The 27,162-nt window shown below is 43.2% G+C and overlaps 1 protein-coding gene across 3 annotated transcripts in view; it reads right to left on the reverse strand.

The window, feature by feature from the left end:
- Nucleotides 1-401: 401 nt before the first annotated feature.
- Nucleotides 402-27,162, reverse strand: part of setd2 (SET domain containing 2, histone lysine methyltransferase) — a 124,338-nt gene continuing 97,577 nt past the window's right edge. For 2 of the 3 annotated variants that reach the window (XM_060823725.1, XM_060823726.1), the window contains exons 15-23: nucleotides 25,624-25,810; nucleotides 20,072-20,741; nucleotides 19,729-19,881; nucleotides 13,572-13,711; nucleotides 10,678-10,789; nucleotides 10,286-10,354; nucleotides 6,182-6,265; nucleotides 3,372-3,473; nucleotides 402-2,610 (exon numbers count right to left, since the gene is read on the reverse strand). In XM_060823725.1, the coding sequence (XP_060679708.1) occupies nucleotides 2,449-2,610; nucleotides 3,372-3,473; nucleotides 6,182-6,265; nucleotides 10,286-10,354; nucleotides 10,678-10,789; nucleotides 13,572-13,711; nucleotides 19,729-19,881; nucleotides 20,072-20,741; nucleotides 25,624-25,810 (1,679 nt within the window). In that variant the 3' untranslated portion in view covers nucleotides 402-2,448. The remainder of the gene's footprint in view (nucleotides 2,611-3,371; nucleotides 3,474-6,181; nucleotides 6,266-10,285; nucleotides 10,355-10,677; nucleotides 10,790-13,571; nucleotides 13,712-19,728; nucleotides 19,882-20,071; nucleotides 20,742-25,623; nucleotides 25,811-27,162) is intronic. The other variant, XM_060823727.1, reaches the window with a different exon arrangement.

Raw genomic sequence — 27,162 nt, forward strand, 5'->3', positions numbered from 1 at the left:
CAATGAGAAAATGTGTGCTATATAAACATAGAAAACATAAGGTTGCAGACAGCGATCTAACCATGAAAAATGCACATGTACATTACTTTCCTTTTACATTCTTGTACAAGGTCAGTGTTTTAGCCTAAAGTTTATTGGAACTCCCAACCCCTTTGTACAGATCAGTGTACGAATATTCTTTACAATATTATCTTTCAAAGTACTCAAGCAATATATTAACAGGATTCTGTACTTGATTGCTTCTTCTGCAGTCATGCCTATTTCTCTCCCTCACTCTCCATCGTGCCTTGTCCCCTCCATCTTTCCGAAAAAACCACTGCCTACCATTGGAGCCTCCCTTTAACCTTAAACGGTTAGCAAAAGAACAAGGGGAAAGTTCTTTTTGAAAAGGAAGACTCTAGGCGGATTTCAAACAATTTTTTTTACTTTTAAAAATACACAACATTCATCCCTGCAAATATCCAGCTCCTAGCACCAAGTGAAATCTCTGCAAGTTGTAAAATAACAAACGCACAAGCCACTTACCAGAGAGCACTCACTGAAACTTATTTCCCAGAGAGGAAGAGGAGAGAAAGAATGAATGAATGAGAGAGGGAAGAACATTCAAGAGCTGACCTCAGTCCTTAGCTTGTGTCAATGCAAAGTTGGTTTCCAGAACAGTTTAATTGTTTCAGAAAAAAACTTGGGGAACTGTGCTTCGTAAAAAAAATTCTCAGTTTATAGTACAGAATTGAATCACTCGTCAAACTGGAGATTTCATCAAAGGTTTCACTACCAGACACTAAATATTTAATACATCATATTTCCTGCACCCCTGCCATATAATACGCTTTAATTTAATTAATAATTAAAAAAAAATTCCACCAAACACATTCTTTTAAATATCAGATTGGCTCATGTATCAAAATACTCAAGCCTAACCAGGATTTTTGGACAGAATTTTCAGTTGTGGCCAGATAAGGGAAGACACAGGAATGGGTGGGTCCTGGGCCAGCCACCGGATCGAAACCCTCCCTCAACACCCAACAACTTCCACAGACAAGCAGCAAAACGAGTGCCTGGTCCATTGTGGCCCCAAACAGAGCTGACAGTTTGGTCTAAAGTTTGCCTAGGTCATGACAGTAATTATCGGCCGGGGAAAGGGGGTAGGGGAGAGATTTGTAAGTGACTTGCTAACTCCAGTTTTATTGATGGCGTCCATAACTTCGCTCAGGATTGGAAGCAAATCCAAAGTAGTAAAGTTTCATGTTCTCACAAAAATTGCTCCTTCTGGTTTTCCTGCACCTTGTAAAAAATATTAAGTTAACGAAGATCCTATTCTCTCAAGTTAACAAAGGGTTAGGAATTATATGGGTGCTGCACCCTGAGATACCATTCAGCACACAACATTCTGATTAAGTTAGTGGCCAAAGCCTATTTGACTGCAGGGGATAGCACAGCAGAGGACACACCTATTCTCAATCTCACTCTCTGGTAGGAGGTGGGATAAAAGTGTGTGTGTGTGTGTGTGTGTGTGTGTGTGCGTGTGTGTGTCTCCCCGCAAATGAGCGGCGTAAAGACAGGGGATTTACCAGATAGTGACTGTGAGCCAAGAAGGCTATCCAAAGCCATTTGCTATTCCCAATCAGTATTGAATACAGAGCCTTTAACACTAACAAGCTTCCCCAAGCATTCCACAACAGCCGAGGTCAGCTAACCCACAACATATTGGGGTGGAGTGAGGGAGTTGAACAGAGAACCTTCCTTGCCCTGTTTGGCCTGGTTACTGCCTGCACTCTTCTGGTAGGGAGATGGGGTGGGGGAGGGGGGGTGGGGAGAAAAGGATCAGAATTAAAACTCATTTTATATAACCTTTGCTTGGTGAATAAACACCATCGCCCACTATCCAAACAAAAGAAAACAACCTTTAAGTCAGTACTAGTCACAGATTATTTTGCACAAGGTTTTTTAAAAAAAAAACAAAAAAAGTCTTAAAACTTTTTCCCCAAAAACATTCGTCACAATTTCTCTTTTCGCTGACATTAAATTGAAAGCAAAAAAGTTTTTTAAACATTTTCTTTACATAAAAAAGTCCGTAAAAATTTAATACAGTAAAATGTTTTTTTTTAAAGTACGACAGTTTTCCATTGACTGTCGGTGATATACAGTCAGAATGAGTTGATATCTAACCAATACTCTAGTATTTACACAGTAAAAGAGGGAGAATGATGAGACCCTCCCTGACCCTGCAACCTCCCTCCCTCTAAAAACAAAACTGTCAGAGTGAACAGGGACTAGTCGTTAACTAGAAAGTGGTTTCTTTGCCTTCTCAATATATTCACATATGCGTTAAAACAGTATAATACAGATAGCTATGAGGAGACTGAGAAGCTGGTTATAGATTCACAATGGGTTTTTGCTCAAGGACAGGGCAGGTCTGGGGAGAAGGAACAGAGAGGGGTTTATTATTCAATCCACATCTGGTTCTTCTTTAGGCTTGTAAATGGCGCCAAATTTCTGCATGTACTTCTTGATGTATTCCTTGGTTTTATGCTTCACGTTTTCATTGCACTCGAGGTCCTCAGGATTTTTGCATTGTTTCAGCTCCTTGTTCATGACTCCGTGTGTCAACTGCGTTTCAGAGAGGGTTGAGCAAGAGAAAGGGGAAAAGTGGGTGGGAGAGGAGAGGCAACAGGAGAAAATAGGAATTGCCGTGATGAGAAAGATAGGATGGGAGGAGAGGAGGGAAGGCAAGGCAAGGGGATGAGAACAAAAGAGTAAATGACGAGTTGGTTACCGCAGGGCCAGAGATGGCACAGGGGACAGACAGGAAGGGGAGGAGTAGAAGTAGGAGGACAGGAAGAACGAGGCAGGAGAGAGGGGCAGGGACCAAGGAGGTAGGGGGAGACAAAACAAACTAGTTACTATGCATCTGCTTTACATCTTCCATGCCGTTCTCCTCTCACAATAGATAGTCACTCTCACTGGGGCTTTCAGTTTATCTTCAGATTCACTGTGTTAACTGCTTCACACAAGTGACAATTTATTAATAAGAGAGTCTGAAAAGCAAGAGACAGAAAAATGGTCGACACTGTGGGTCATCGCTGTAGAGCTTGACCGTATGCTCACAACTACTTTTAATCGGGGATGGCCGTACCCTCCACAAGTTCAAAAGGTGGATGGAGTGGAGCTGGAGCAGGTCTGGTCTCAGAGATTGAGGTCAGACATCACTGTTCTGACTGCTGTTTGTGTCCATGTACCTTAGCACATACCAAGGACTAGCAGTGGGCCACAGGCTCATCAACGGTGCCTGTCAGACATTTGGTTTTCCCAACACAGCCCCAGAAAAGATATCCCACAACTTTGCCAAACAATACTTTCAATACCCCTACCTTCCGAGCTAAATGCTTGAAGTCCTCTGTAGCCACAATTCTTCCTAATTTACAGTCAGGTTTCCGGTAAGGATTCAGGCACAGAACAATGAACTGGGAAATCTGGAAATAGGAGGGAAAACAAAACTTTGAACAGAGTAGATTGTTCTCCCTTCCCCACTGAAATTCCACTGTGTGTATTCTTCCTCCCATCTCAATCTTGACGGTCGCTAAGTTAATAGCATTTTCACATACTGCTTATTCTACAGTAAAGTTACATTTATATAGGACCTTAGCACACTTCATTCCATTTTGAATATTACACCTTATAAAGAGGTGATTTAGTTTAACAATGCTGTATGAAGGATAAATATTGGTCAGGATACCAGTGAGAACATACTTGCTCTTCCTCAAATCACGCCTTGCAATTTAAAAAAAAAATCTGAGAGTGCAAATGAGAACTCTGTTAGGTCTGATCTGAAAAGCAGAGTGTCTTGGTAACTATGCAGCACTCCCTCAGCTCTACAGTGAGGCATCAACATCCGTCAAAGTTTCACCTTCACATGTCATTTATTGTATCCGTTGCTCCCGATGCGGTATCCCTTACACTGGGGACAGTGGATGCCTTCTCGCAGAGCGCTTTAGGGAACATCTCCAGGACACCCGCACCAATCAACCCCACCGCCCCATGGCCAAACATTTCAACTCCCCCTCCCACTCTGCTGAGGACATGCAGGTCCTGGGCCACCTCCACCTCCACTCCCTCACTACCTGACACCTGGAGGAAAAATGCCTCATCTTTCACCCCGGAACACTTCAACCCCAGGGCATCAATGTGGACTTCACCAGTTTCCTCATTTCCCCTCCCCCCACCTTACCCCATTTCCAACCTTCCAGCTCAGCACTGTCCCCATGACCTGTCCTACCTGCCAATCTTCCTTCCCACCTATCCTCTCCAACCTATCACCTTCATCCCCATCTCCATCCACCTACTGTACTCTTGGCTACCTTCTTCCCAGCCTCACCCCTTCCCATTTATCTCTCCACCCCAAAGGCTCCCTGCCTCATCCCTGATGAAGGGGGTTTGCCGGAAACATTGATTTTCCAGCTCCTCTGATGCTGCCCGACCTGCTCTGATTTTCCAGCACCACTCTAATCTAAATATTCATTCCCTCTACTAGTAGCACAACGTAACTGCTATGTGTACTACTGACAGATGAACTGCAGAAAGTCACCAAAGATCTTCGACAACATAGTCTCAATCTCAAAAAAATGGGGTGGGGCAGCAAAATCATAGGAATACCACCGCTGTTAAGTTACACATCATCCCGGCTTCAGCACAATTTATTGCAACTTCAGTGTTGCTGAAGTCAATACCTAACAGCACTGTGGTAGCACATTCACCACATGATCAACAGTGATTTAAAGCAATGATTCATCAATACTTTCTTGAGGCTTTATGGGATGCTCATGAGAGAGAGCTTGAAAACAAGGTCTTTCAGGTGGATGCTGTGTGTAATTAGAGATGAAGATTCATCCTTTGGAGGGTGCCTGTCCCTGAGAAACAGGAATATGTTCATGGGAGGAGGATTTGAGAAAGATGACAACTCTCCCTTGGGAAAATGTCATGTCCATCATTAGGCCTGTGGAGGACGACACACTGACAGGATGAAGTAGGGCTATCACATAATGACATAAGCAAATCTGAGATCAGAGCTTATGCGTTTCAGAGGAACGAAGAGGAAGAAAACTCACTGAATGAATTACCCATTTTCATTTCAGACAATGGACCTTTTAAAAACCAGAGCTGAATTTGTCTCTAGATGCTATTCAGGACAAACAAAAAAAGTAGGGTTTTTCCAGGGATCTACATCCTCACAATCATTTCACTATTCCCCTAGTCCATCCTTCCTTGAGAGAAGCATCCAAATCTGACTAAATATATTCATATTGATAACTACAATGTAATTCCTCAGTAACTTGTTTCACAACTTCACTGCCAACTGGTTCTCCACATTCCCTCTTCTGACATCTATTTTAATTGCGAACTTTTTAAGCCTTACACATATGCTTTACAACACAAGCAAATAAAAAGACTGGAAACAGCAAAAAAAACATACATGTGTAAAAATGTTTAAATTATATCGAGAGAGGGAGGTAATTAATTAATCATTTCTGAAGTCATTTTACATCCAGCAAGATCCAACATGCAATAAGCTAAATGTCCAGTTTACCAAATTTTCAAGCAGGGAGAGGGCTGGCAGCCATTTTATGCACAAAAGGAAGCAACAATTGATTTGCTCTTGGTGTTTTTGATGGAGACCTTCTGGCCAGAACATAGAACACAGGACTGTACAACATAAAAATAGGCCCTTCGGACCATGATGTTGTGCCAAATATGACACCAAATTAAACTAATCCCTTCTGCCTGCTGTTGGTCCATCTACCTCCATTCCTTGCACATTGATGTGCTTATCTAAAAGTCTCTTAAATGCCCCCTATCATATCTGGCTCCACCACCACTCCTGGCAATGCGTTCCAGATTCCTACCACTGTGTGTCAAAAACTTGCCCCTCACATCTTCTTTGAACTTTCCCCCTCTCACCTTTTATGCATGTCCCCTAGTTTTAAAACATTTCAACTCTGGGAAAGAGAGTCTGACTGTTAACCCTACGCAGCTCATTCTTTTATAGACTTATAGAATTTTACAGAAAGCTGGTAATTTCTCTTCTTTACCGGGACCGTACGTTGTGAGGCAGTATGGGTGGGGGCACTGAATGGGAAATGAAGACAAGCAGGACAAGAGCTAAACTTTTATGATGCAGACTTACCTCCTTCCTAAACATCTCTTTGCTTCTCTTGGCAAGTTCAGTTGAGGTATCAGCCTCTGCTGTTTTAGGCTTTTTCTTGGATGACTGGACAAGAGATATAAAGGATTTTGGTAACTTCAGAGACAAAATGTAGGAAGGCAATTCATGTTCAACTTCCACATCTTACCGACCAGCTACCGAATGTTAAGTGGCAAAAATCAACACTCACCTAGTTGTTGCAAATCACACAGTAACAAGGCTGTTAAACCAACAAGTCCTTCAGGTTGATGTAACCTCATTCACCATACCCTTTGCCCATTCTTTCACTATTAACTCATCCAATTACATCTTGACTAAACCTTCCTTGTCATCTTCATTGTCAACAATGTTGTCCTTTAGTGATAATAATTCATCCCCTTTTCCTAAACTCTTACCAACTTTTATCAATTGGCATCACCAATTCTTTTTACTTACTTGCAGACTGAGAGTCATTGTTATTGCTGCTATTGCACATGTATATGCCTGTACCTTGTGTGACACTAAGGTATAGAAAGGATTGTTGGGGAAAAGGGGTTGATAGTGTTTGATTGGAACTTTTGGAGAGTGCAGTACAACACTGTTACAGAAGGGAGGGACAGGCTCAATAATCACTACAGAGTCAAGGATTAGGATCAAGGACAAAATTGAAACACCAATTAAAAAAATCACTAAGTCATTATTATCCTGTTGTGCCAGACAGGAAACCTAAAAAGCTGCTCCCTGGAGTTTTAGTGCAATGTTTCCAATTCACGCAGAACTATCAATGAAATGTTCATATTCACAGCATAACGTGGTTGACTCTCAACTGCCTTCTGGGCAATGAGGGATAGGCAATAAATGGCTAGCCAGGGGTACACATGTCCCATTTGTGAATTGAAACAAAACTGGGATAGAGATGAAGAGTAAAAGTAATTTCCACTCAAAGAAAACAGGGCCCTGATGTAAAGACCCATGACACAAACCTACTTCAGTTATGGCAGATAATGGAAAAGAAGCATGTTACTTAAACTGGAAGAGAGAAATAATAAACAAGTGAATTAAGTATCAATGCTGATGGATAGGTCACACAGTGTATGGCCCAAAGAAGAGTTCTATACACAAATATACAGAGTGTAAGGAACAAATGAAATGAAATGAGCTCCAAGCACAAATTCAAATTGGAGACAGTAGCCATTACTGAGACATGGTTCCAGGTTGATTGGGATTGGGAACTAAATGTACCAGGTTAAAAGGTTTACAGGATGGATCAGGAAAATAGCACAGGAGATAAAGTAGCCTGACAGATCAGAAACAAAATCACTTCAAAGGTGACAGAGGATATAATGAGGGGAAAGCATTCAGTGGAGACTTTATGGGTGGAACTAAGAAATAGTAAAGAATCTAAAATGGTAATAGGTGTTGTATGTAGACTCCTTGGTAGTGGCTCTGAGTGCTAGTTGTTTGTATAAATGCAGAAATTAGGAAAAATGTGTAGAAAAAGGCAGAGTAGAGTTAATAGTGAATTTTATCTTTAACATAGATTGGGAGATGCAGACAAGCCCCTGTCAGAAAGATGGTGAATTTCTCATGTCCCCAGGGTAGTTTCATCCAGCAATATGGAGAAAGTGAGGTCTGCAGATGCTGGAGATCAGAGCTGAAAATGTGTTGCTGGAAAAGCGCAGCCGGTCAGGCAGCATCCAGGGAGCAGGTGAATCGACGTTTCGGGCATGAGCCCTTCTTCAGGAATGAAGAAAGTGTGCCAAGCAGGCTAAGATAAAAGATAGGGAGGAGGGAATTGGGGGAGGGGCATTGGAAATACGATAGGTGGAAGGAGGTCAAGGTGAGGGTGATAGGCCGGAGTGGGGTGGGGGCGGAGAGGTCAGGAAGAAGATTGCAGGTTAGGAGGGCGGTGCTGAGTTTGAGGGTTGGGACTGAGACAAGGTGGGGGGAGGAGGAATGAGGAAACTGGAGAAATCTGAGTCCATCCCTTGTGGTTGGAGGGTTCCTAGGCGGAAGATGAGATGCTCTTCCTCCAACCGTCGTGTTGCTATGGTCTGGCGATGGAGGAGTCCAAGGACCTGCATGTCCTTGGTGGAGTGGGAGGGGGAGTTAAGTGTAGAGCCACAGGGTGGTTGGGTTGGTAGCGTTTCAGAGAACACCTCTGGGACACCTGGACCAACTAACCCAGCCACCCCATACACCCCAGTCCAACACTGGCATCTCCAAATCATTGTTGAGATAAGACAGAGATAGTCCTGAATAAATGGGAAACAACTCAAGAATAGTAGATTGTCGAACAGAGAGACCAAGGGTTCAGGAACATTGTGTGGCAACTTTCAAAAAACCGAGTGGTAAAGAGGTATTCGGCAGGCTTGCCTTCATTGTTCAGACCACTGAGTAGAGGAGTTCGGACGTTATATTGCAGTTGTACAGGATGCTTGGAGGTTTGGAGTACTGCGTTCAGTTCTGGTCACCCTGCTATAGGAAGGATATTTTTAAATTGGAGAGGGTACAGGATGTTATCAGGACTGCAGGATTTGAGTTATAAGGAGAGGCTGGCATGTAGGAGATTGATAGGTGATCTTATAGATGTTTATCAAAACATGAAGGGTATAGACAAGGTGAATAGTAAATGGTCTTTTCCCAAGAGTGGGTGAGTCCAAACCTAGAGGGCATAGGTTTAAAGTGAGAGGAGAAAGATTTAAAAAGGGCAAGGGGCAACTTTTTCACACAGATGGTGGTTCGTGTGTGGAATGAACTGCCAGAGGAAGTGGTAGACGCAGGTATAGGTACAACATTTAAAAGACATTTGGGCAGGTACACGAATAGAAAAGGGTTGGAAGGACATTGGCCAAATGCAGACAAAAGTTTAGTTTGGGAAACTTGGTTGGCATGGACAAGTTGGACCAAAGGGTCTGCTTCCATGGCGTATGACGATATGACTCTATGACTACATATAAAGAAACATTTAATGCAATAAAGAACAAGTTTATATTCTGTGAGGAAAAGCTCCTTTTCAAAGAAAAAAAAAAGTCAGGGACAACTAAGGAGATAAGGACTCCATAAAACTAAAGGAAAGGACCAATAAAAATACAAAATAAAAAGTATAGATCCTGGTGAATGGGAAAGATACAAAGATCAAAGGGCCACTAAGCACCTTATAAGAACTACGAAAAGACATTACAAAAGGAAGCCTGCAAAGGGACAAAATCAAGATGATGAAGAAATGTTATATAAAAGGCAAGTAGGTGGTCAGGTGCAATGTTGGCCCATTAAAGGCTGCAAATGGAGATACTATCAATGACAATAGGGCAATGGCAGAGATACTTAATAATTACTTTGTCTCAGTATTTACAGAAGAGGAAGATAGCTTGTCAAAAGTCACAAGGAAATCAACAGCAAATCAGAGTTGGCGACTGAATTTAACTTAAGTAAAACACTGATAATGAGGAATTTAATGGAATTAAAGAGTGACAAATCTCTGGGACCTAACAGTTTCCATCTGTAGGGGAACACACTGTAGATGTCCTGACGATGATCTTTCAGAGTTTCCTAGATTCAAGAGTCATCCCTCTGGATTAGAAAACTGCACTTCACTCTGCTTTTTAAGAAAGAAGGAAGAGGAAAGCCAGTGAACTACAGACCAGTTAGCTTAATGCCTGCAGTGGATAAATTGTTGGGAGTCTATAATCTCATTGAATGATGAACAAGCTTGAGTGGCTGAATAGTCTACTTCTGTTCCTATGCTCAGTCATTATATGTATTCAAAGAAGAGTTAAATTTGTTTTAATGGACAAGGGAGTTAAACATTTTGGGAGACAGACCGGAAGATGGAGTGGAGACCATAGTCTGGTCAACTATGACCTTAGTGAATGGCTGAGCAGGCCTGAAGGGCTAAATTGCCCACCAATGCTCCGAGGTTCTACGTTCCTATCATCTAGTTCAGACTTAGACAGTCACCAGAGAGAGGGTTGAAGCTGGGGTGTTGGAGCAGAGATTGCATGGGAATTGAAAGGCAATGACTTTGGTCATCCCAATATTGGAATGCCTTTCCCACCACCACATGCATGCATACTGCATGCACACATACTGTACATATAGACACACCTGGCTATAAGAGTTAGGTGTCCCGTCTCCGCTCCCATTCTGTCCATGTAATTCAGTGAGCATTGGGTCCTAAGAGAAACAAGAAACAAACAATGAAATTCCCCTTTCAATGCTCTAGCTGACATATATCACTGTCTTCCCCTTTGGTTTATAACAAGCGGGTAAAATCAGTACATAAGGAAATTCAGACCAAAAGGATGATAATAATGTGCCATTAAGAAAGAAGTAAGTATGGAACCCAGTGACTAGGTTGGCTATGCATCATGGAGTGAAGGATGCAGTGCATTGAGTAAGAGGTGAGACACTGATGAATGAAAGATACTAAAATCATTCCTTTCTTGCACCTAAATCGCCACAGAGCCAAAGTTCCCATCAATAGCAAGAATCGTCACCTTGGCTGGATTTTCATCATATGTAGGAGTCCCGAGATCCATTTCAGCTTCATGACCTACACTCATGTCGTCGCTGCCTCCATCCCATAATGGCGGATCCCACTGCGTTTGCCTGCAGGAACATACAATATAATTGAGCAAGGTGGGGGCTTTGGCTGTTCAGGAAAACAGGTAGAGTATAGGATGAGGTTGTTGAAAGCTCTTGGTATGACCATCACCATAAGATCTAGTTAGATTACTGAGGAACCTCCTGGCCCCAGAGAACATACAACCTTGGATTGGATGCCTCATCAGAGGCAGGAACAGGGAATGTGAATTACAGAGTCAAGATGCCACCTTATTGATACCTGGGGTGCAGCCAATGAGAGTGATAATCACTGGTTTAAGACAGCTACCATTAGTCTACAAAATGTCAGAAATAGCAATAACAGAATAATCTATTTCATTGCACATAGACGAGTACAAAACAGGAACGGGCCCTTTGGGCTACCAGGTCTGTGCTGACCATGATGCTATCTTAAACTAATCCCAACAGCCTACACATGGTGTGTGCCACTCTATTCCCTGCCCATTCACGTATCTATCTAAACGTTTCTTAAACTTTGCTATCGTGTCTGTTTCTATCACCTCCTCTGGCAGTGCATTCCAGGAGCCTACTACACTTTCTGTTAAAAGAAAACTTTTCTCACACATCTCCTTTAAATTTCCCCCCTTATGCCCCAAGTATTTGACATTTCCACCCTGGAGAAGAGACTCCAACTATCCATGCCTCTCACAGTGTTATACACCTCTTTCAGGTGGACCGTCAGTCTCCGATGTTCTAACAAAAACAATTCAAGTTTGTCCAATCTCTCCTAATAGATAATGTACTCCAGTCCAGGCAACATCTTCAACTACTACTGCACCCTCTCCAAAGCCTCAACTTCCTTCCTAAACTCCAAATGCCATCTGACCAAAGTCTTGCAGTTGCAACATCACTTTCCAACTTTTGCATTCAATGCTTTGGCTGATGAAGGCAAGCATGTAATACACTTTCGTAACCACCTTATCCACTCGTGTTACCACCTTCAGGGAATATGGACTGGGACCCCAAGATTCCTCTGTACGTCAATCCCTCTGCACCTCAGGGTCCTGCCATTTACTGTATATGTTCCTCTTGCATTTGACCTCCTAAAATGAATAATCTCATTTGTCTGGACTTAACTCCATCTGCCATTTCTTTCCCCAACTTTCTAGCTGATCTATAACCTCCTGGACCCTTTGATACTCTTCCTCACTATCCATAACTCCAACAATTTTTGTGTTGTCTGCAAACTTCCCAATCTCACCGCCAATATTTTCATCCAAATCATTTATACGTACTACAAGCAGAAGTCCCAGAATTGAACCTTGCTGAATACCACTAGTTACAGATCTACAGTCAGAAAAACACCCCTCCACCATTGGTCTTCTACTGGCAAGCTAATTTTATATCTAAATTGCCAACTCATGATGGATTCCATACAATTTGATCTTCTGGATCAGCCAACCATAAGGGACCTCGTTAAATGCTTTAGTTAAGTCTTTGTAGACAACATCCATTGCATATCCCTCAATCATCTTCATCACTCACTCAAAAAATTCAAATCAGAGAGAAAACCTCCCCACAGAAAGCCACGCTGACTATTCCTAACAAGTCCATTCTTCTCCAAATGCAAGTAAATCCTATCCCAAAGAATCTTCTCCATTCATCTTCCCAGCACTCATTTAAGGCTCAGTGATCCATAATTTCCTGGATTATCTCTACTGCCCTTCTTAAACAAAGGAACAACACTGTCTCCTCTTCAGGTGTTGGCGAGAAGCCAAACATCTTTGTTAAGGCCCTCACAATCTCCACCCTTTATCCTTCAGTATCCTGGGATAGATACCATCAGACTCTGGGGACTTACCAGTCTTAAATGTTTTTCAAGACATCCAACACCTCCTCTTCCTTAATAATCGACATGGCTTGGAGTGTCAACAAACCTCTCGCTAAACCTACCATCATCCGCGTTTTTATTCTTGGTGAATACTGATGTGAAGTACCTCACCCACTTCCTCTGGCTTAACACACAGGTTCTATCCAATGTCCTTCATTGGACTTAACCCCTCTCTAGTTATGCTTTTGCTCCTAATATATGCATAAAATGTCTTCGGATTCTGCTTAACCCTAGTTGTTAAAGACACTTTATGACCCATTGTAGTTGTTTGATTTATTTTCTGAAGTTCTTTTCCACTTTCTTTATACTCAAGCACCTTAAATGATTTCTGTTTCCTAAACCTTACGTATGCTTTCATCTGCTTTCCATGTGGCATTGTGTTGTAAGTTAAATGGTGGCCAGGAAAGGGGTTTAGGGCGGGGAGTGGGGGGTGGGGAGGGGAACAGAACTTCAGAGTTGTACCACTGGGACTCCAGAGCTTCAATTTTGTCTCTCATTCAAAGGACAGCACCTCTAGCCGTGCAGCATTCCTGTAATGTTGTACTGAAGTTTAATATTGACGGAGGCTATGCGCTCAATTTTCTGGAGTGGCAACAGCACTGAGCTAAGGAAATCTGATACCCCTTGAGAGGCAAACACGATTTTCCTTAGTGCAGAGAAATGCCACAATTCTGTAACTGTACCAAGCCAAGGTCCCAATTCCCTGCAGCATAGCTGAAGTGAATGAATGCAAGATATTCTATGCTGAATGGGGAGGGAATGGGAGAGCTGAGCATCTTGATTCAACGCTGATGTCCAGTTCCTTATGGTCAATGACTAGATGACAATATAAACAGTTTTTCCTGTCAATCCTCTATAGTCAACCTTGCATTGCATTATAGGTTATACTCCTTCCACCAACCTACTGGCAGTGGGGCAGGCTCCACAAAAACCTACCTAGTTATCACATGGTAATAGTAAATCTTTCCCTCTGGGTCCCGGGCAGTCTTCCAATTGGAGGGGAGGATGATGGTCTTCGGTTTTGGAGGAGAAGGTGGCGGCAAATCGAGAAGACTGCTTACAACGATCAGTTCCGGCTGGAGATTACAGATACAGAACAGTTATTAAAATAGAAAGAACAACATACTTAATCCAACAACAGTCTGTGCACAAAAACTGTAAATACCTGAAGAAACCAGACAAGACAAGGCAGACTGTTTCCTGCCCAAGTGATCAAATGAATAATTCAATAAGTGGCTGAATCAATAAAGAACAAGACAGACCGACCCAGATCTATTCAGTGATCTGTGATAATGATGCCGTTGCCGTCGGCATTGTGGGGGCGAAGAAAATCAGGAAGTTTTCTCAGTTTTTGGCCCTGACCAATGACTTCCATCGGAAAGCTGTTGAGCCTCCACATCCGATGAGAATGCTATCTACACGTGTTGTCAAGGACTGACATTCAAATAACAGCCATTTTGACAAGTGTGATAGAATTCTCTTTAACCATGGAATGCTGGCAAGGGACTGAAGAAGAGTAATGTGGCCTTTTGAGAGCTATCAATTATTTTCCTTATTTATTCTCAGGAAGTGGGAATTGACATCAAGGGTGGTACTTATTATCCATCCCAAGCTACCTCAAAGATTTTTTTGTTTGGAACAATTTGATGCAATTAAATTGTTAGATGTGACAGTTGAGGGGGTGAATAAGAGTCAACCTCGAAGTTGGTGTGGGCTCAATTCATACCAGCCTACGACAGCAGATTTCCCTAAAGGAGATTCTTGAATTACCTGGGCTTCTGTAACAATCAATCAGCAATCTTCATGGTCACTTTTTCAGATACCAGATTTTTTCTTCCAGATACTTTTTGAAAGCATTTTGAAATTCAAGCTTTCAGATCATGTTAGGACTTGAAATTCTGCTCTGTACACCAGTCCAGCTACACAGCTCTAACTCTATAATAAAGTTAGTTGTGCAGAGTTGCTACAGTTGCTGATCAAACAACCATTTAGCCCCTTTGCTGTCCAATGTAAGCATGAATGATCTGATTGTGGCTTTAACTGCACAGTTCGGTCTACTCCCTATAGCATCTGGGCTAACTATTCAATGACTCTGCCCCAAAGATATTTCCAAAGATGCACAGAACTCAATTTCTCATCACTGCCTTAAATGGAAAAAAACCTTATTTCCAAACTACGAATATTAGGTTTAACCTCTTCCACAAGGGAAAACATCCATTTAGCATCTATCCTGTTAGCCCTTTTAGGATCTTATATGCTGAAAATGCTTATGCTCGAAACGTCAAATTCCCTATTCCTGAGGTGCTGCCTAACCTGCTGTGCTTTAACCAGCAACACATTTTCAGCTGTGATCTCCAGCATCTGCAGACCTCGTTTTTTACTCGAGGATCTTACAGGCGTCAAGAACAAAAGAACAAAGAACAATACAGCACAGGAACAAGTCCTTTGGCTCACCAAGCACTGAAGATTGACACCTTTAGAGTCATAGAGATGTACAGCATGGAAACAGACCCTTTGGTCCAACCCGTCCATGCTGATCAGATATCCCAACCCAATCTAGCTCCACCTGCCAGCACCCAGCCCATATCCCTCCAAACCCTTCCTATTCATATACCCATCCAAATGCCTCTTAAATGTTGCAATTGTAACAGCCCCCACCACATCCTCTGACAGCTCTTCCATACACGTACCACCCTCAGTGAAAAAGTTGCCCCTTAGGTCTCTTCTATATCTTTCCCCTCTCACCCTAAACCTATGCCCTCTAGTTCTGGACTCCCTGAACCCAACAAAAAGACTTTGTCTATCCATGCCCTTCATAATTTTGTAAACCTCTATGAGGCCACCCCTCAGCCTCCGACGCTCCAGGGAAAACAGCCCCAGCCTGTTCAGCCTCTCCCTGTAGCTCAGATCCTCAAACCCGGGCAACATCCTTGTAAATCTTTTCTGAACCCTTTCAAGTTTCACAATATCTTTCCGATAGGAAGGAGACCAGAATTGCACGCAATATTCCAACAGTTGCCTAACCAATGTCCTGTACAGTCGCAACATGACCTCCCAACTCCTGTACTCAATACTCTGACAAATAAAGGAAAACATACCAAATGCCTTCTTTATTATCCTATCTACCTGCGACTCCACTTTCAAGGAGCTATGAACCTGCAATCCAAGGTCTCTTTGTTCAGCAACACTCCCTAGGACCTTACCATCAAGTGTATAAGTCATGCTAAGATTTGCTTTCCCAAAATGCAGCACCTCGCATTTATCGGAATTAAACTCCACCTGCCGCTTCTTAGCCCATTGGCCCAGCTGGTCCAGATCCTGTTGTAATCTGAAGTAATCCTCTTCGCTGTCCACTACACCTCAATTTTGGTGTCATCTGCAAACTTACTAACTGTAACTCTTATGCGCGCATCCAAATCATTTATGTAAATGACAAAAAGTAGAGGACCCAGCACCGATCCTTGTAGCACTCCACTGCTCACAGGCCTCCAGTCTGAAAAACTACCCTCCACTACCACCCTCTGTCTTCTACCTTTGAGCCAGTTCTGTATCCAAATGGCTAGTTCTCCCTGTATTGCATGAGATCTAACCTTGTTATCAGTCTCCCATGGGGAACCTTGTCGAACGCCTGAGAGACATAATTTCCCACGCACAAAGCCATGTTGACTATCCCGAATCGGTCCGTGCCTTTCCAACTACATATACATCCTGTTTCTCAGGATTCCCTCCAACAACTTGCCAACCACCGAGGTCAGGCTCACTGGTATATAGTTCCCTGGCTTGTCCTTACCACTCTTCTTAAACAGTGGCACCACATTTGCCAACCTCCAGTCTTCCAGCACCTTACCTGTGACTATCGATGATACAAATATCTCAGCAAGAAGCCCAGCAATCACTTCTCTGGCTTCCCACAGAGTTCTCGGGACACCTGATCAGGTCCTGGGGATTTATCCACCTTTAACCGTTTCAAGACATCCAGCATTTCCTCCTCTGTAATCTGGACATTTTGCAAGATGTCACCATCTGTTTCCCTATGGTCTATATCTTCCATATCCTTTTCCACAGTAAATACTGATGCAAAATATTCATTTAGTATCTTCCCCCATTTTCTGTGGCTCCACACAAAGGCCGCCTTGCTGATCTTTGAGGGGCCCTATCGTCTCCCTAGTTATCCTTTTGTCCTTAATATATTTGTAAAACCCCTTTGGATTCTCCTTAATTCTATTTGTCAAAGCTATCTCATGTCCCCGTTTTGCCCTCCTGATTTCCCTCTTAAGTATACTCCTACTTTCTTTACACTCTTCTAAGGATTCTAAACTAAAAACCATTTGCATCTCCACAGTTCCTATCCCCCAATTTCCTGTCTACCCAAGTCTCTGTCACATCTCTCTATTTTCTGAATTCTACTGTTAGAGGCCTAGCCTGTCTGATGTTTCCTCACAAGATAACCTTACCATCCCAAATATCACTCAAGTGAAGCTTCTCTGAACAGTTTCAATGCATTTATATCCTTGCTAAAAAAAGGAGTACCCCAGTACTCCAGATGTGCTCTCGCCATTGCACCTATAAACAGTAGCAAAGCTTCCCTCATTAAATAATTCATTTGCCTCGGAATAAAGGGCAACATTTCATTTATCATTTTCATCTCTTGTTCTACCTACATTTTAACTAATTGTGATTCATGTATTAGGACACCCAGATCACACTGTACCAATGAATTCTGCAATCTCTCTCCATTTAAGTAATATGCTCCTTTTCTATTCTCCCTGCCAAAGTGCTCAAGTTCACATTTATTCGTTCATTTTGTGGGATGTGGGCATCGCAGGCTGGCCAGCATTTTATTGCCTGGCCCTAGTTGCCCTTGAGGTACTGGTGATGGTGGTGAACTGCTGCGAGTTGAACCCCAATGCCATTAAGGAGTGAACTCCAGGATGTTGGCCCAGTGACAATGAAGGATCTGTGATAAACTTCCAAGTCAGGGCGGTGAGGAGCTTGGAGGGAACTTGAAGGTAGTGGTATTCCCATATATCTTTCCCTTGTCCTTCCAGATGGATGGCTGTGGGTTTGGAAGGTGCTGTGTGAGGATCTTTGGTGAATTTCTGCAGTGCATCTTGTAGATAGTACACAGTGCTGCTACCGAGTGCCAGTGGTGGAGGGAGTGGATGCTTGTGGAGATGGTGCCAAACAAGGTGGCTGCTTTGTTCTGGATAATGTCAAGTGTCCTGTGTGTTGCTAGAACTGTACTCATCCAGGCAAGTGGGGAGTATTCCACCACACTCCTGACTTGTGCCTTGTAGATGGTGGGCAGACTTTGAAGGGTCAGGAGGCGACTTACTCGCTGCAGTATTCCTAGCATTTTCCACACTGCAAAACTGCCGAATTTTAGCATTTCTGACTTATTTAGTCTATCTATATCCCTATACACACTTTGTGTTCTCTTCACAACTGATGTTCCTACCAATCTTTGAGTCATCAGCAAATTCAGCAGTATTTGTGGATTTGATTCCAATTTCCAGCTTACCCATTTTGCTTTTCTGCTCAATCGAAGATCTTGTGAATCGTAGTTCTCTTCGAGCTTGACTTATGCTCTTCTCCAAACTAACACTTTAAACCAAACTAATTGAGCATTCATCTTGTGTCTGAGAATTAAAGTGTGCCTGTGCACATGTACGTGTGTGTACATATGTCAATATGTGCAGGGCTTCTTGTCTGCACGCGTACACGATTACCTCTGGGTATCTGTATATCTCTGTCCACATTACTTCAAAAATAGGAACCAGTTTGTTGCTGCTGACAATTCATTTTCTCCTTTCATTGGGACTTTCTGGAAGAAGGACTGAACCATACTCCCTCTGATTCAGAGTAGGGAATATTGTTACTCAATCGAAGACTCACTCATACCATATTGTGGCTAGTCTTTGGGACACCTTGATACCATGATAAGCTGTGCACAAATGTAAAGCTATGAACTAAACTCAAATCAAGGGTTAGAGAGAACTAGCCACTTGGATACAAAACTGGCTTAAAGGTAGAAGACAGAGGATGGTGACCAGCGCTCGGTCCATTACTTTTCGTCATTTACATAAATGATTTGGATGTGAGCATAAGAGATATAGTTAGTAAGTTTGCATATGACACCAAAATTGGAGGTGCAGTGGACAGCGAAGAAGGTTACCTCAGATTACAACGAGATCTTGATCAGATGGGCCAATGGGCTGAGAAGTGGCAGATGGAGTTTAATTCAGATAAATGCGAGATGCTGCATTTTGGGAAAGCAAATCTAAGCAGGACTTACACACTTGATGGTAAGGTCCTAGGGAGTGTTGCTGAACAAAGAGACCTTGGACTGCAGGTTCATAGCTCCTTGAACGTGGAGTCACAGGTATACAGGATAGTGAAGAAGACTTTCTTTTATCAGTCAGGGTATTGAGTACAGGATTTGGGAGGTCATGTTGCGGCTGTACAAGTCATTGGTTAGGCCACTGTTGGAATATTGCATATAAAATCTGGTTTCCTTCCTATCCGAAAGATGTTGTGAAACTTGAAAGGATTCAGAAAAGATTTAGAAGAACGTTGGAGGATTTTGCAGGGAGAGGCCGAATAGGCTGGGGCTGTTTTCCCTGGAGCATCAGAGGCTGAGGGGTGATCTTATAGGGGTTTACAAAATTATGAGGGGCATGGATAGGATAAATAGACAAAGTCTTTTCCTTGGGGTCGGAGAGTCCAGAACTAGAGGGCATAGGTTTAGGGTGAGAGGGGAAAGATATAAAAGAGACTTAAGGGGCAACTTTTTCACAGAGGGTGGTACATGTATGGAATGAGCGATCAGAGGAAGTGGTGGAGGCTGGTACAATTGCACCATTTAAGAAGCATTTGGATGGGTATATGAATAGGAAGGGTTTGGAGAGATATGGGCAGATGGGACTAGATTGGTTGGGATATCTGGGCGACATGGACAGGTTGGAACGAAGGGTCTGTTTCCATGCTGTACATCTCCATGACTGTATGAGTTGGGATGGGGGAGAGGTGAGAAGAGTAAAGGACAGGAAGATGAGATAATACCACAACAAAGGAGGATTAGCACAGGAAGTACCTGTTGTACAGTCTGTGGTTGCCCAGGTTGCTGGTAGGATGGGGCTGACGATGTCACGAGCATTCCTGCTGTTGGCTGTGAAACAGCACCCTGTGGGTGAGCCAGGAAACACTGCTGCCCCTGTGCGCATTCAGGACTTGACTGAGAGTAACTCTGCAATGAGCAAAGACATAAAGCCAGAAAGAGACAGTGAAGGAGAGATAGGGAGACACACATACACACACATAAACATGGAGAGGGACAACTAAAAGAATGACATGCACTTGTATAATTCCCCCTCCACGCTCCCCCACTATCAGCTCTGTTCCAAGTTTGAGTTATGAGAAGGAGGTAAGGACTGTACCTGGACGATTTGCTGAGTAGTTTGTCCATAAGGAGAGGATATACTGTAAACAGGTTGGCATGGCTGTCCTTGGTAATAAATTGGTGCCTGGGACTGCCCACTGGAATATTGTTGGTGCACTGCCATTGTCTGCTGGTTGGGATCCCATACTCCATAGCTCTGCCCGGTCGTTTGAGTGCCAGATCCTTGTATTGCTGCCACATTTGGGTCTTGGGGAATGACAACAGGAGCCTGAGCCAAGTACTGCTGGCCTTGGACTTCCACCTGAGGTGATAGATGCTGAACCGTGGAGTGCCCTGCTGGGACAGACTCTGCCAACAGTGGCTGCGGGTGTTCGTAGCCCATCTGCGGGGGGCACAAAGGTTCCACGTTTGGTGTTGGCAGGAGCACTTTGCCAGCATTTGGGTTGACCGGGTCAACGTAAGTCTGAAGAGGGTATCCCGGTGGGTAACTGGCAAAGCTCGTATGAGAGTTGCTGTACGTTCCAGAGTCATAAGGCACCTGCGAGCTAACACAAATTGGTTGTATTTGCTGCTGCTGCTGTACCAAGTACAAGCTCTGTTTCTGCGCCTCCCTTTGCGCCACCTCTTGTTCAAACAGCTTCCTGCGTTCCTCCGTTGACAGTTTACTTCTGGTTTTCTTCTTTTTAGCTGGTGTTGCACCGTCGTACCTTTTTGAAATAAGAAAAAGCAACATTACACAGTAAAGTTTATAATTAACAATGAAATAATAAACTCTCTCATTTCAACAGTAGAGATCAGAATTTTTTTCCTAAACCAAACCGGTCTCATCACCTTAAAATTTATGACACATTTCATGTACAAATTAACATTGTATTCTTGGAATGTGATCGGCGACCGTGAGGGATTGTTTTCACGACCAAGTGGGTTGTTAGCCCACTTTGAAGAACTTATAAAAATTCTGATAACCCCGACATTCCTTTAACATAGGCCTCTTGTGCAATGTTGGCTTCCTTTGCTCATAGCAACCTTGTGCCTGAGCTCTGGAATTCTCTCCCTAAACCTCTCGGCCTCTCACCTAGCACTTTGAAACCTAATTCTCATACTTGTCTCCCCCAACTGGTTTCTCCTTGGGCCAGATGCCAATTTTAATCTGAAAACACTCCTGTGAATCACCTTAGGCCATCTCATTATGGTGTACGTGCTTTATAAATGCAAAAATGTTGCAATGAGGAACTGGATTCACATGTAAGCCCAGCCAAAGAGAATGATCTCTTCCCCCAAGACATGTGGAAACTGGTCGAGTTTTTTGCAAGATTTGTGAAGGTTTGTAGCTCAGGTTGAGGTTTAGGATGTAGATTTGATATCCAGATGTTTCATTACCTGGCTAGGTAACATCATCAGTGGCGACCTCCAAGTGAAGTGAAGCGGTGGTCTCCTGCTTTCTATTTATATATTTGTCCTGGATGGGGTTCCTGGGGTTTGTGGTGATGTCATTTCCTGTTCGTTCTCGGAGGGGTTGATAGATGGCATCTAGACCTGTGTGTTTATGGCATTGTGGTTGGAGTGCCAGGCCTCTAGGAATTCTCTGGCATGTCTTTACTTAGCCTGTCCCAGGATAGATGTGTTGTCCCAGTCGAAATGGTGGTTTGTTTCATCCGTGTGTAGGGCTATGAGGGAGAGAGGGTCATGTCTTTTTGTGGCTAGCTGGTGTTCGCGTATCCTGGTGGATAACTTTCTTCCTGTTTGTCCTACGTAGTGTTTGTGGCAGTCCTTGCATGGAATTTTGTAGACGATGTTGGTTTTGTCCATGGGTTGTACTGGGTCTTTTAAGTTTGTTAGTTTTTGTTTGAGAGTGTTGGTGGGTTTGTGTGCTACTAGGATTCCAAAGGGTCTCAGTAGTTTGGCCTGTCATTTCTGAAACTTCTTTGATGTATGGTAAGGTGGTTAGGGTTTCTGGCTGTGTTTGGTCTGCTTGTCGTGGTTTGTTCTGGAGGAATCTGCGCACTGTATTTTTTGAGTATCCGTTCTTCTTGAATACGTTGTAAAGGTGGTTCTCCTCTGTTTTCCGAAGTTCGTCTGTGCTGCAGTGTGTGGTGGCTCATTGGAAGTGTTCTGATACAGCTTTGTTTGTGTATGTTGGGATGGTTGCTGGTATTTGGTCAGTGTTTGTCGGTTTTCTGTATACGCAGGTTTGTAGTTGTCCGTTGTCCTTTCTTTCGACTGTGACGTCCAGGAATGCGTACATAGCAGACACAGAGTTTTGGTTTGATGGTTGGTAGGGCTGTTTGTTCCAGTCTTTGCATTACCGCTTTTGCTTTGAATCCTGATAGCGGAGATCCCATGGGTGTGCCACTGGTTTGTTTGTAGATTATGTTGTTGAAGATGAAGTGGGTGGTGAGGCACAGGACCACTAGATTCATGATGTTTACGTTGGTATGTGATTGATGGTGATTGGGGTGTGTGTGTGATGGCCTCTTCTAAAAGTGTGGTAAGTGTTTCCTTTGCCAGGTTGGTGTTGATGGAGGTGAACAGTGCTGCTACGTCAAATGAGATCATTGTTTCGTCTTCCTCTATTTTGGTGTTTTTGATGATTTTTAGGAATTCCTGGGTGGAGTGGATGGAATGCTGTGACTCTACTACTAAGTATTTCAGTCTTGTGTGTAGTTCTTTGGCTAGTCTGTAAGTTGGTGTTCTGGGTAGTGAGATTATGGGTCTGGGGGGGCGGCTCCTGGTTTATGGATTTTGGGTAGTCCCGTCTGGTTTCATTTTCTGGAATTCCATTTTGTTTAATTGTCCAGAATTGTATAATTTTCTTAGGAGATCTGTAATTTTGTTTCCTAATTGTGGGGTCGGGTCTAGCGTCACCTACTGGTGTCTGCGAGTAGTGCTTTGGCTTTCTCTATGTAGTCCCTTCTGTTCAGGATGACTGTGAGCCGACCCTCGTCTGCAGGCAATATGATGATGTTTTTGTCTTTTTTGAGGTTTTCTAGGGCTTTCTTTTCTTGTGTGTTCAGTTTGTTTCCTTCCCTCTTTCGGCTCAGAGTAGGTGCAACCGTCTGTCTGATCGTTTGTTGTGTTTCTTCCGTGAGTTTGTTTTCCTTCAATGTGGTTTCTAATGCCGCTAGGAAATCCTTCTTGTCAGCGTCTTGGTATTTGAAATTTAATCCTTTTACTAGTACCGCTTTTTCTGTGTCTGATAGGGTCCAGTCTGATAAGTTCTTTATCCATGCCTCTGTGTTATCGGTTATGTCTTTGTGAGTTTGTCAAGTTTTTTCTTCAGGTCGCGACTTTTCTTTATCTGTGTTTGTCGTTGTTTGGTGTTTATGGCTCGTTCTGCCACGTCTGTCCATTCTTGATTTGTTGCTTGTTTGAATAACGGTTTTTGGAGCGCAATTTCCTGGTTGTATTTTCAGAGTCTGTGGTGGGCGTCATTGATTAGTTCTCGGAGCAGTCTGAGGCCGTTTTGTTCTGTTAAACTTCTGGCTTGAGGTGTTTTTATCGGCGGTTTGTATTGGAGACATTTTGGCAGTATCTGTTTTCTCAGACATTCATGCAGGAAGTACAGTTCGTGGGTGGAACTCTCTTGGATGGCATTCCTTTCTCATCTTTGGGCAAGTTGATGGGAAAGGAATGCCATCCGAGAGAATTCCACCCAGGAACAACTGTGTAAGCAACACAAGGATGAAAAAACCCACCATTTCGACTGGGACAACACATCAATCCAGGGACAGGCTAAGCAAAGACATGCCAGAGAATTCCTAGAGGCCTAGCACTCCAACCACAATGCCAAAAACAAATACATAGATCTAGATACCATCTATCAACACCACCCCCCCCAGAGAAAACAAACAGGAAATGACATCACCACAAAGCCCAGGAACCCCATCCAGGACAAACATATAAATAGAAAGCAGGAGACAACAGCTTCGCTTCACTTGGAGGTCGCCACTGATGTTACCTAGCCAGGTCTGGATATCAAACCTACAGCTCAGCGAGCAAACCTACACCCTAAACTAGTTGAGTTTTCACAAAAACTTGCAAGATCATTTTACACTCTGTTGACTAATTACTGGACTTCTTGAATTTGGTTTCAGAAGTGTACAATCAAAACGGAAAATATTGGATGTATTCAGCCAGATTATGGTAGCGTCTGTGCACCGAGCCTTGTCGGAGCACTGCAGCAGATCCAAGCCAGAAATATTGGCCAGGGATCACAGTGTGTGAAGTGTCAGGCAACTGAAAGTCAGGGTTCATTTTCACAGATGGCATTTAGGTGTTCTGCAAAGCAATTGTCCAATCTGATCCACCATCTGCACTTCTGTCTTCAGCCCTTCTCTTCCTTCCCACAATACTCTAGGGTTCCACTGGTCCTCACTTTTCACCCCAGTAACATCTACAATCAAAATGATCATAGACACCATTGCCACTCCCACCTCAAGCAGGATGCCACCAACAGACACCCATTCCCCTTCCACGCAATAGCACAAGGCCGAACACTTGCCCATTTACGTCCTCCCTCCTCACTATCCAAGGGCCCAAACACCTTCCAGGTGAAGCAGCGATTTATCTGCACTTCACTCACTCAGTCTAGTCTACTGTTTTCTTTGCTCACAATGTTGTCTCCTTGATGATGGGAGAGATAAAACACAGACTGGGCCATCACTTTGCAGAACACCTTTTCGTCTGCAAAAATGACCGAGTTTCCAGCCACTTCAACACAACACTGTATTCAATGGTCAACATTTCTGTCTCAGACCTGCTGCAGTGCTCCAGTGAAGCTCAGTGCAAGTTGGAAGGACAGCACCTCATTTTCTGCTTGCGGACCCAGCAGCCTTCTGGATTTAATATTGAATTCAATAACTTTAGGGCGTGAACATATCTTCCACTTCCTTTATTCGTCCCACAGCCTGGGCCCTGTCATCACAATGGGTTGTTTTTAGTCGCCATTCACCTTTTCACATACTTAAGGTCCCATTATCAACTCTTCTATCTCTCTGAGCATGGTCCATCCTTTTGTCTGCCTAACTGTCTTTCTCTTCCGCTGGTGTCTGTCCATCTCCACCTATCGCTAACTCCTTTAACCACACCCACCTGCCTTCAGCACCTTTTGGTAGCTACAGTCTTGAAGAATGGTCACTGGACCCAAAATGTTAACTCTGATTCCTCTCCACAGGTACTGCCAGTTCTTTGGAGTTTCTCCAGCAATTTCTGCTTTTGTTGTAAATTTCCAGCATTTGTAGTTCTTTACTTTACTTCAGTAAAATTAGTAGCTGGTTATTACCTCAATACTATTTGTGTTGCTTACATTGCAAAAGTAAACACAACTCAAAATTTATTTGGTTGGAAAAAGCTTTGGGTCATCCTGAAATTATGAAAAGCATGGTACAAGGCAAGAATTTTGCTGTAGGTTACCTAGTTATTTTCCCCAAATCTGATAAAGTAAGTATACCAACACGAATGATACTGGTAGTTTTAGCCTTACACGATCCATCACTGATAAGTCACCACCTAAGAGTGACGGAGGGCTTCTTAGAACCCAGCATACGATCAGGATAGGCAGAAAGAAAGAGAAACAGAAAATAAGCTTGCCTTTCATCTGGGACAGATCTTTTCAGTCCTTCTCTCTCGTAGGCTGACGGAGGTGGAGAAGTTGCTGGTTTACGTTTTTTACGATCTTTGCTAAGTGTCTTGTCAGCATCTTTCTCTTTACCCAGGTTCACTGGTGTCTTTGGAACCTGGGAAACATCCTTCTGTGTTGTCCCATCCCTGCTTCGCTCTAGAACGCAAAAATACAAAGCAACAGGAGAACGCTCAAGTGGGATTGAGAAAGCAACAGACAAGTCAACAAAAAGTGAATCTTTGGTTCGATTTTGTTCCCATTTCTCTCTTAAAATAAAACTCTATTTAAATTAACCCCTCTGGTTTGCCGAGATGATGAACAGGGAACAACAACATTGATGGTATAGACTGGCTTGCCCAATTTGGCTGAGATCTCCATGCTAAGAGCAATCACCTCCTCTTATGTACCAATGATAACAAAACATTATCAAATGCCACATCACTAACTAGCCCTGCTATAATAACTAAATAAATGCTCAGCAAGTAGTCCCTTCCCTGACTTTGCTTTGCCAAAGAACTAGGTCAGGTACAGCTGTTATAGTGAGTCAAACAGCAAGTGCAGTATTACCATCCTTTCAGATCTCTGCTTGGCACAACAACTACTGATTTACTTCACCATCCCCTCTCCCTCAGCAAACCTTTGCTTTTATAATCTGGCCTCACCGGATCAGTTTTGATCAGCTCTATCAAATCTACAAGGGGCTCATGAATTTCTTGTCACCAAGAAAGGAGCATTTAGTTGGATATGAGATTTCTCCTTATCCTCATCACCAAGCTCACCCCAAAGCCTGCCCCCTAGCTTCACCGCAAAATCCTTGGCACATTTACGCTCTTCCCCTCCTGTCGTCATTGTCAAGCATATCGCTTCCACGAGAGCTATCCACTGCTCGTTCAAACCCTTTCCCAGTGAACTCACAACTTCCCTTTGTATTCATATCACTGTAAATGGTTTCCCCCACAAAACTTTTACCTTAGGAACCTGATCAAAATCTCACTCTCAAATCCTTAGTTTGTGATTTCCAATTTTGTTTTACACTTATTGAATATGTTATTGCTGAATGAATTGATCACCATCTTTTCCACAGCTCTCAGTTTGGAATTTCCTTTGATCAAGTTTGCGCTTTGTCATGCACTCCTAAAAACACAATATCCTATCTGACTCTGATCATGATGGAAGCCCAGTGCCCTCGGCAAGAGGGCAGTTAAGCAGATTTCAAAATGGTCAACAATGACACCTTTCTCTGTGCCTTTCCTCTGTTGTTCAGCTCAGTAGGATTGATATGTTTGGTTTCACGGTCAACTCAAAGCAAGTTCAACCACAACTTATCTTCTCACTGTCACTGCTGGAGTTCACCAACAGTCAATCCTCAGCACTCTGTCCCTATCCTTGTCCACATTCTGTGTTTGGTGACATCTCTTACAGACATGGGGTCACTTTTCATTTGTACATTAACTCCCAGCATTAGGTCATCACTGCCTCTTTGGGCCTTCCCAATGCTCCCATGACCC

Source organism: Hemiscyllium ocellatum, chromosome 4 (genome assembly GCF_020745735.1).
Source record: "Hemiscyllium ocellatum isolate sHemOce1 chromosome 4, sHemOce1.pat.X.cur, whole genome shotgun sequence".
In the NCBI taxonomy this organism is placed as follows: Eukaryota; Metazoa; Chordata; class Chondrichthyes; order Orectolobiformes; family Hemiscylliidae; genus Hemiscyllium; species Hemiscyllium ocellatum.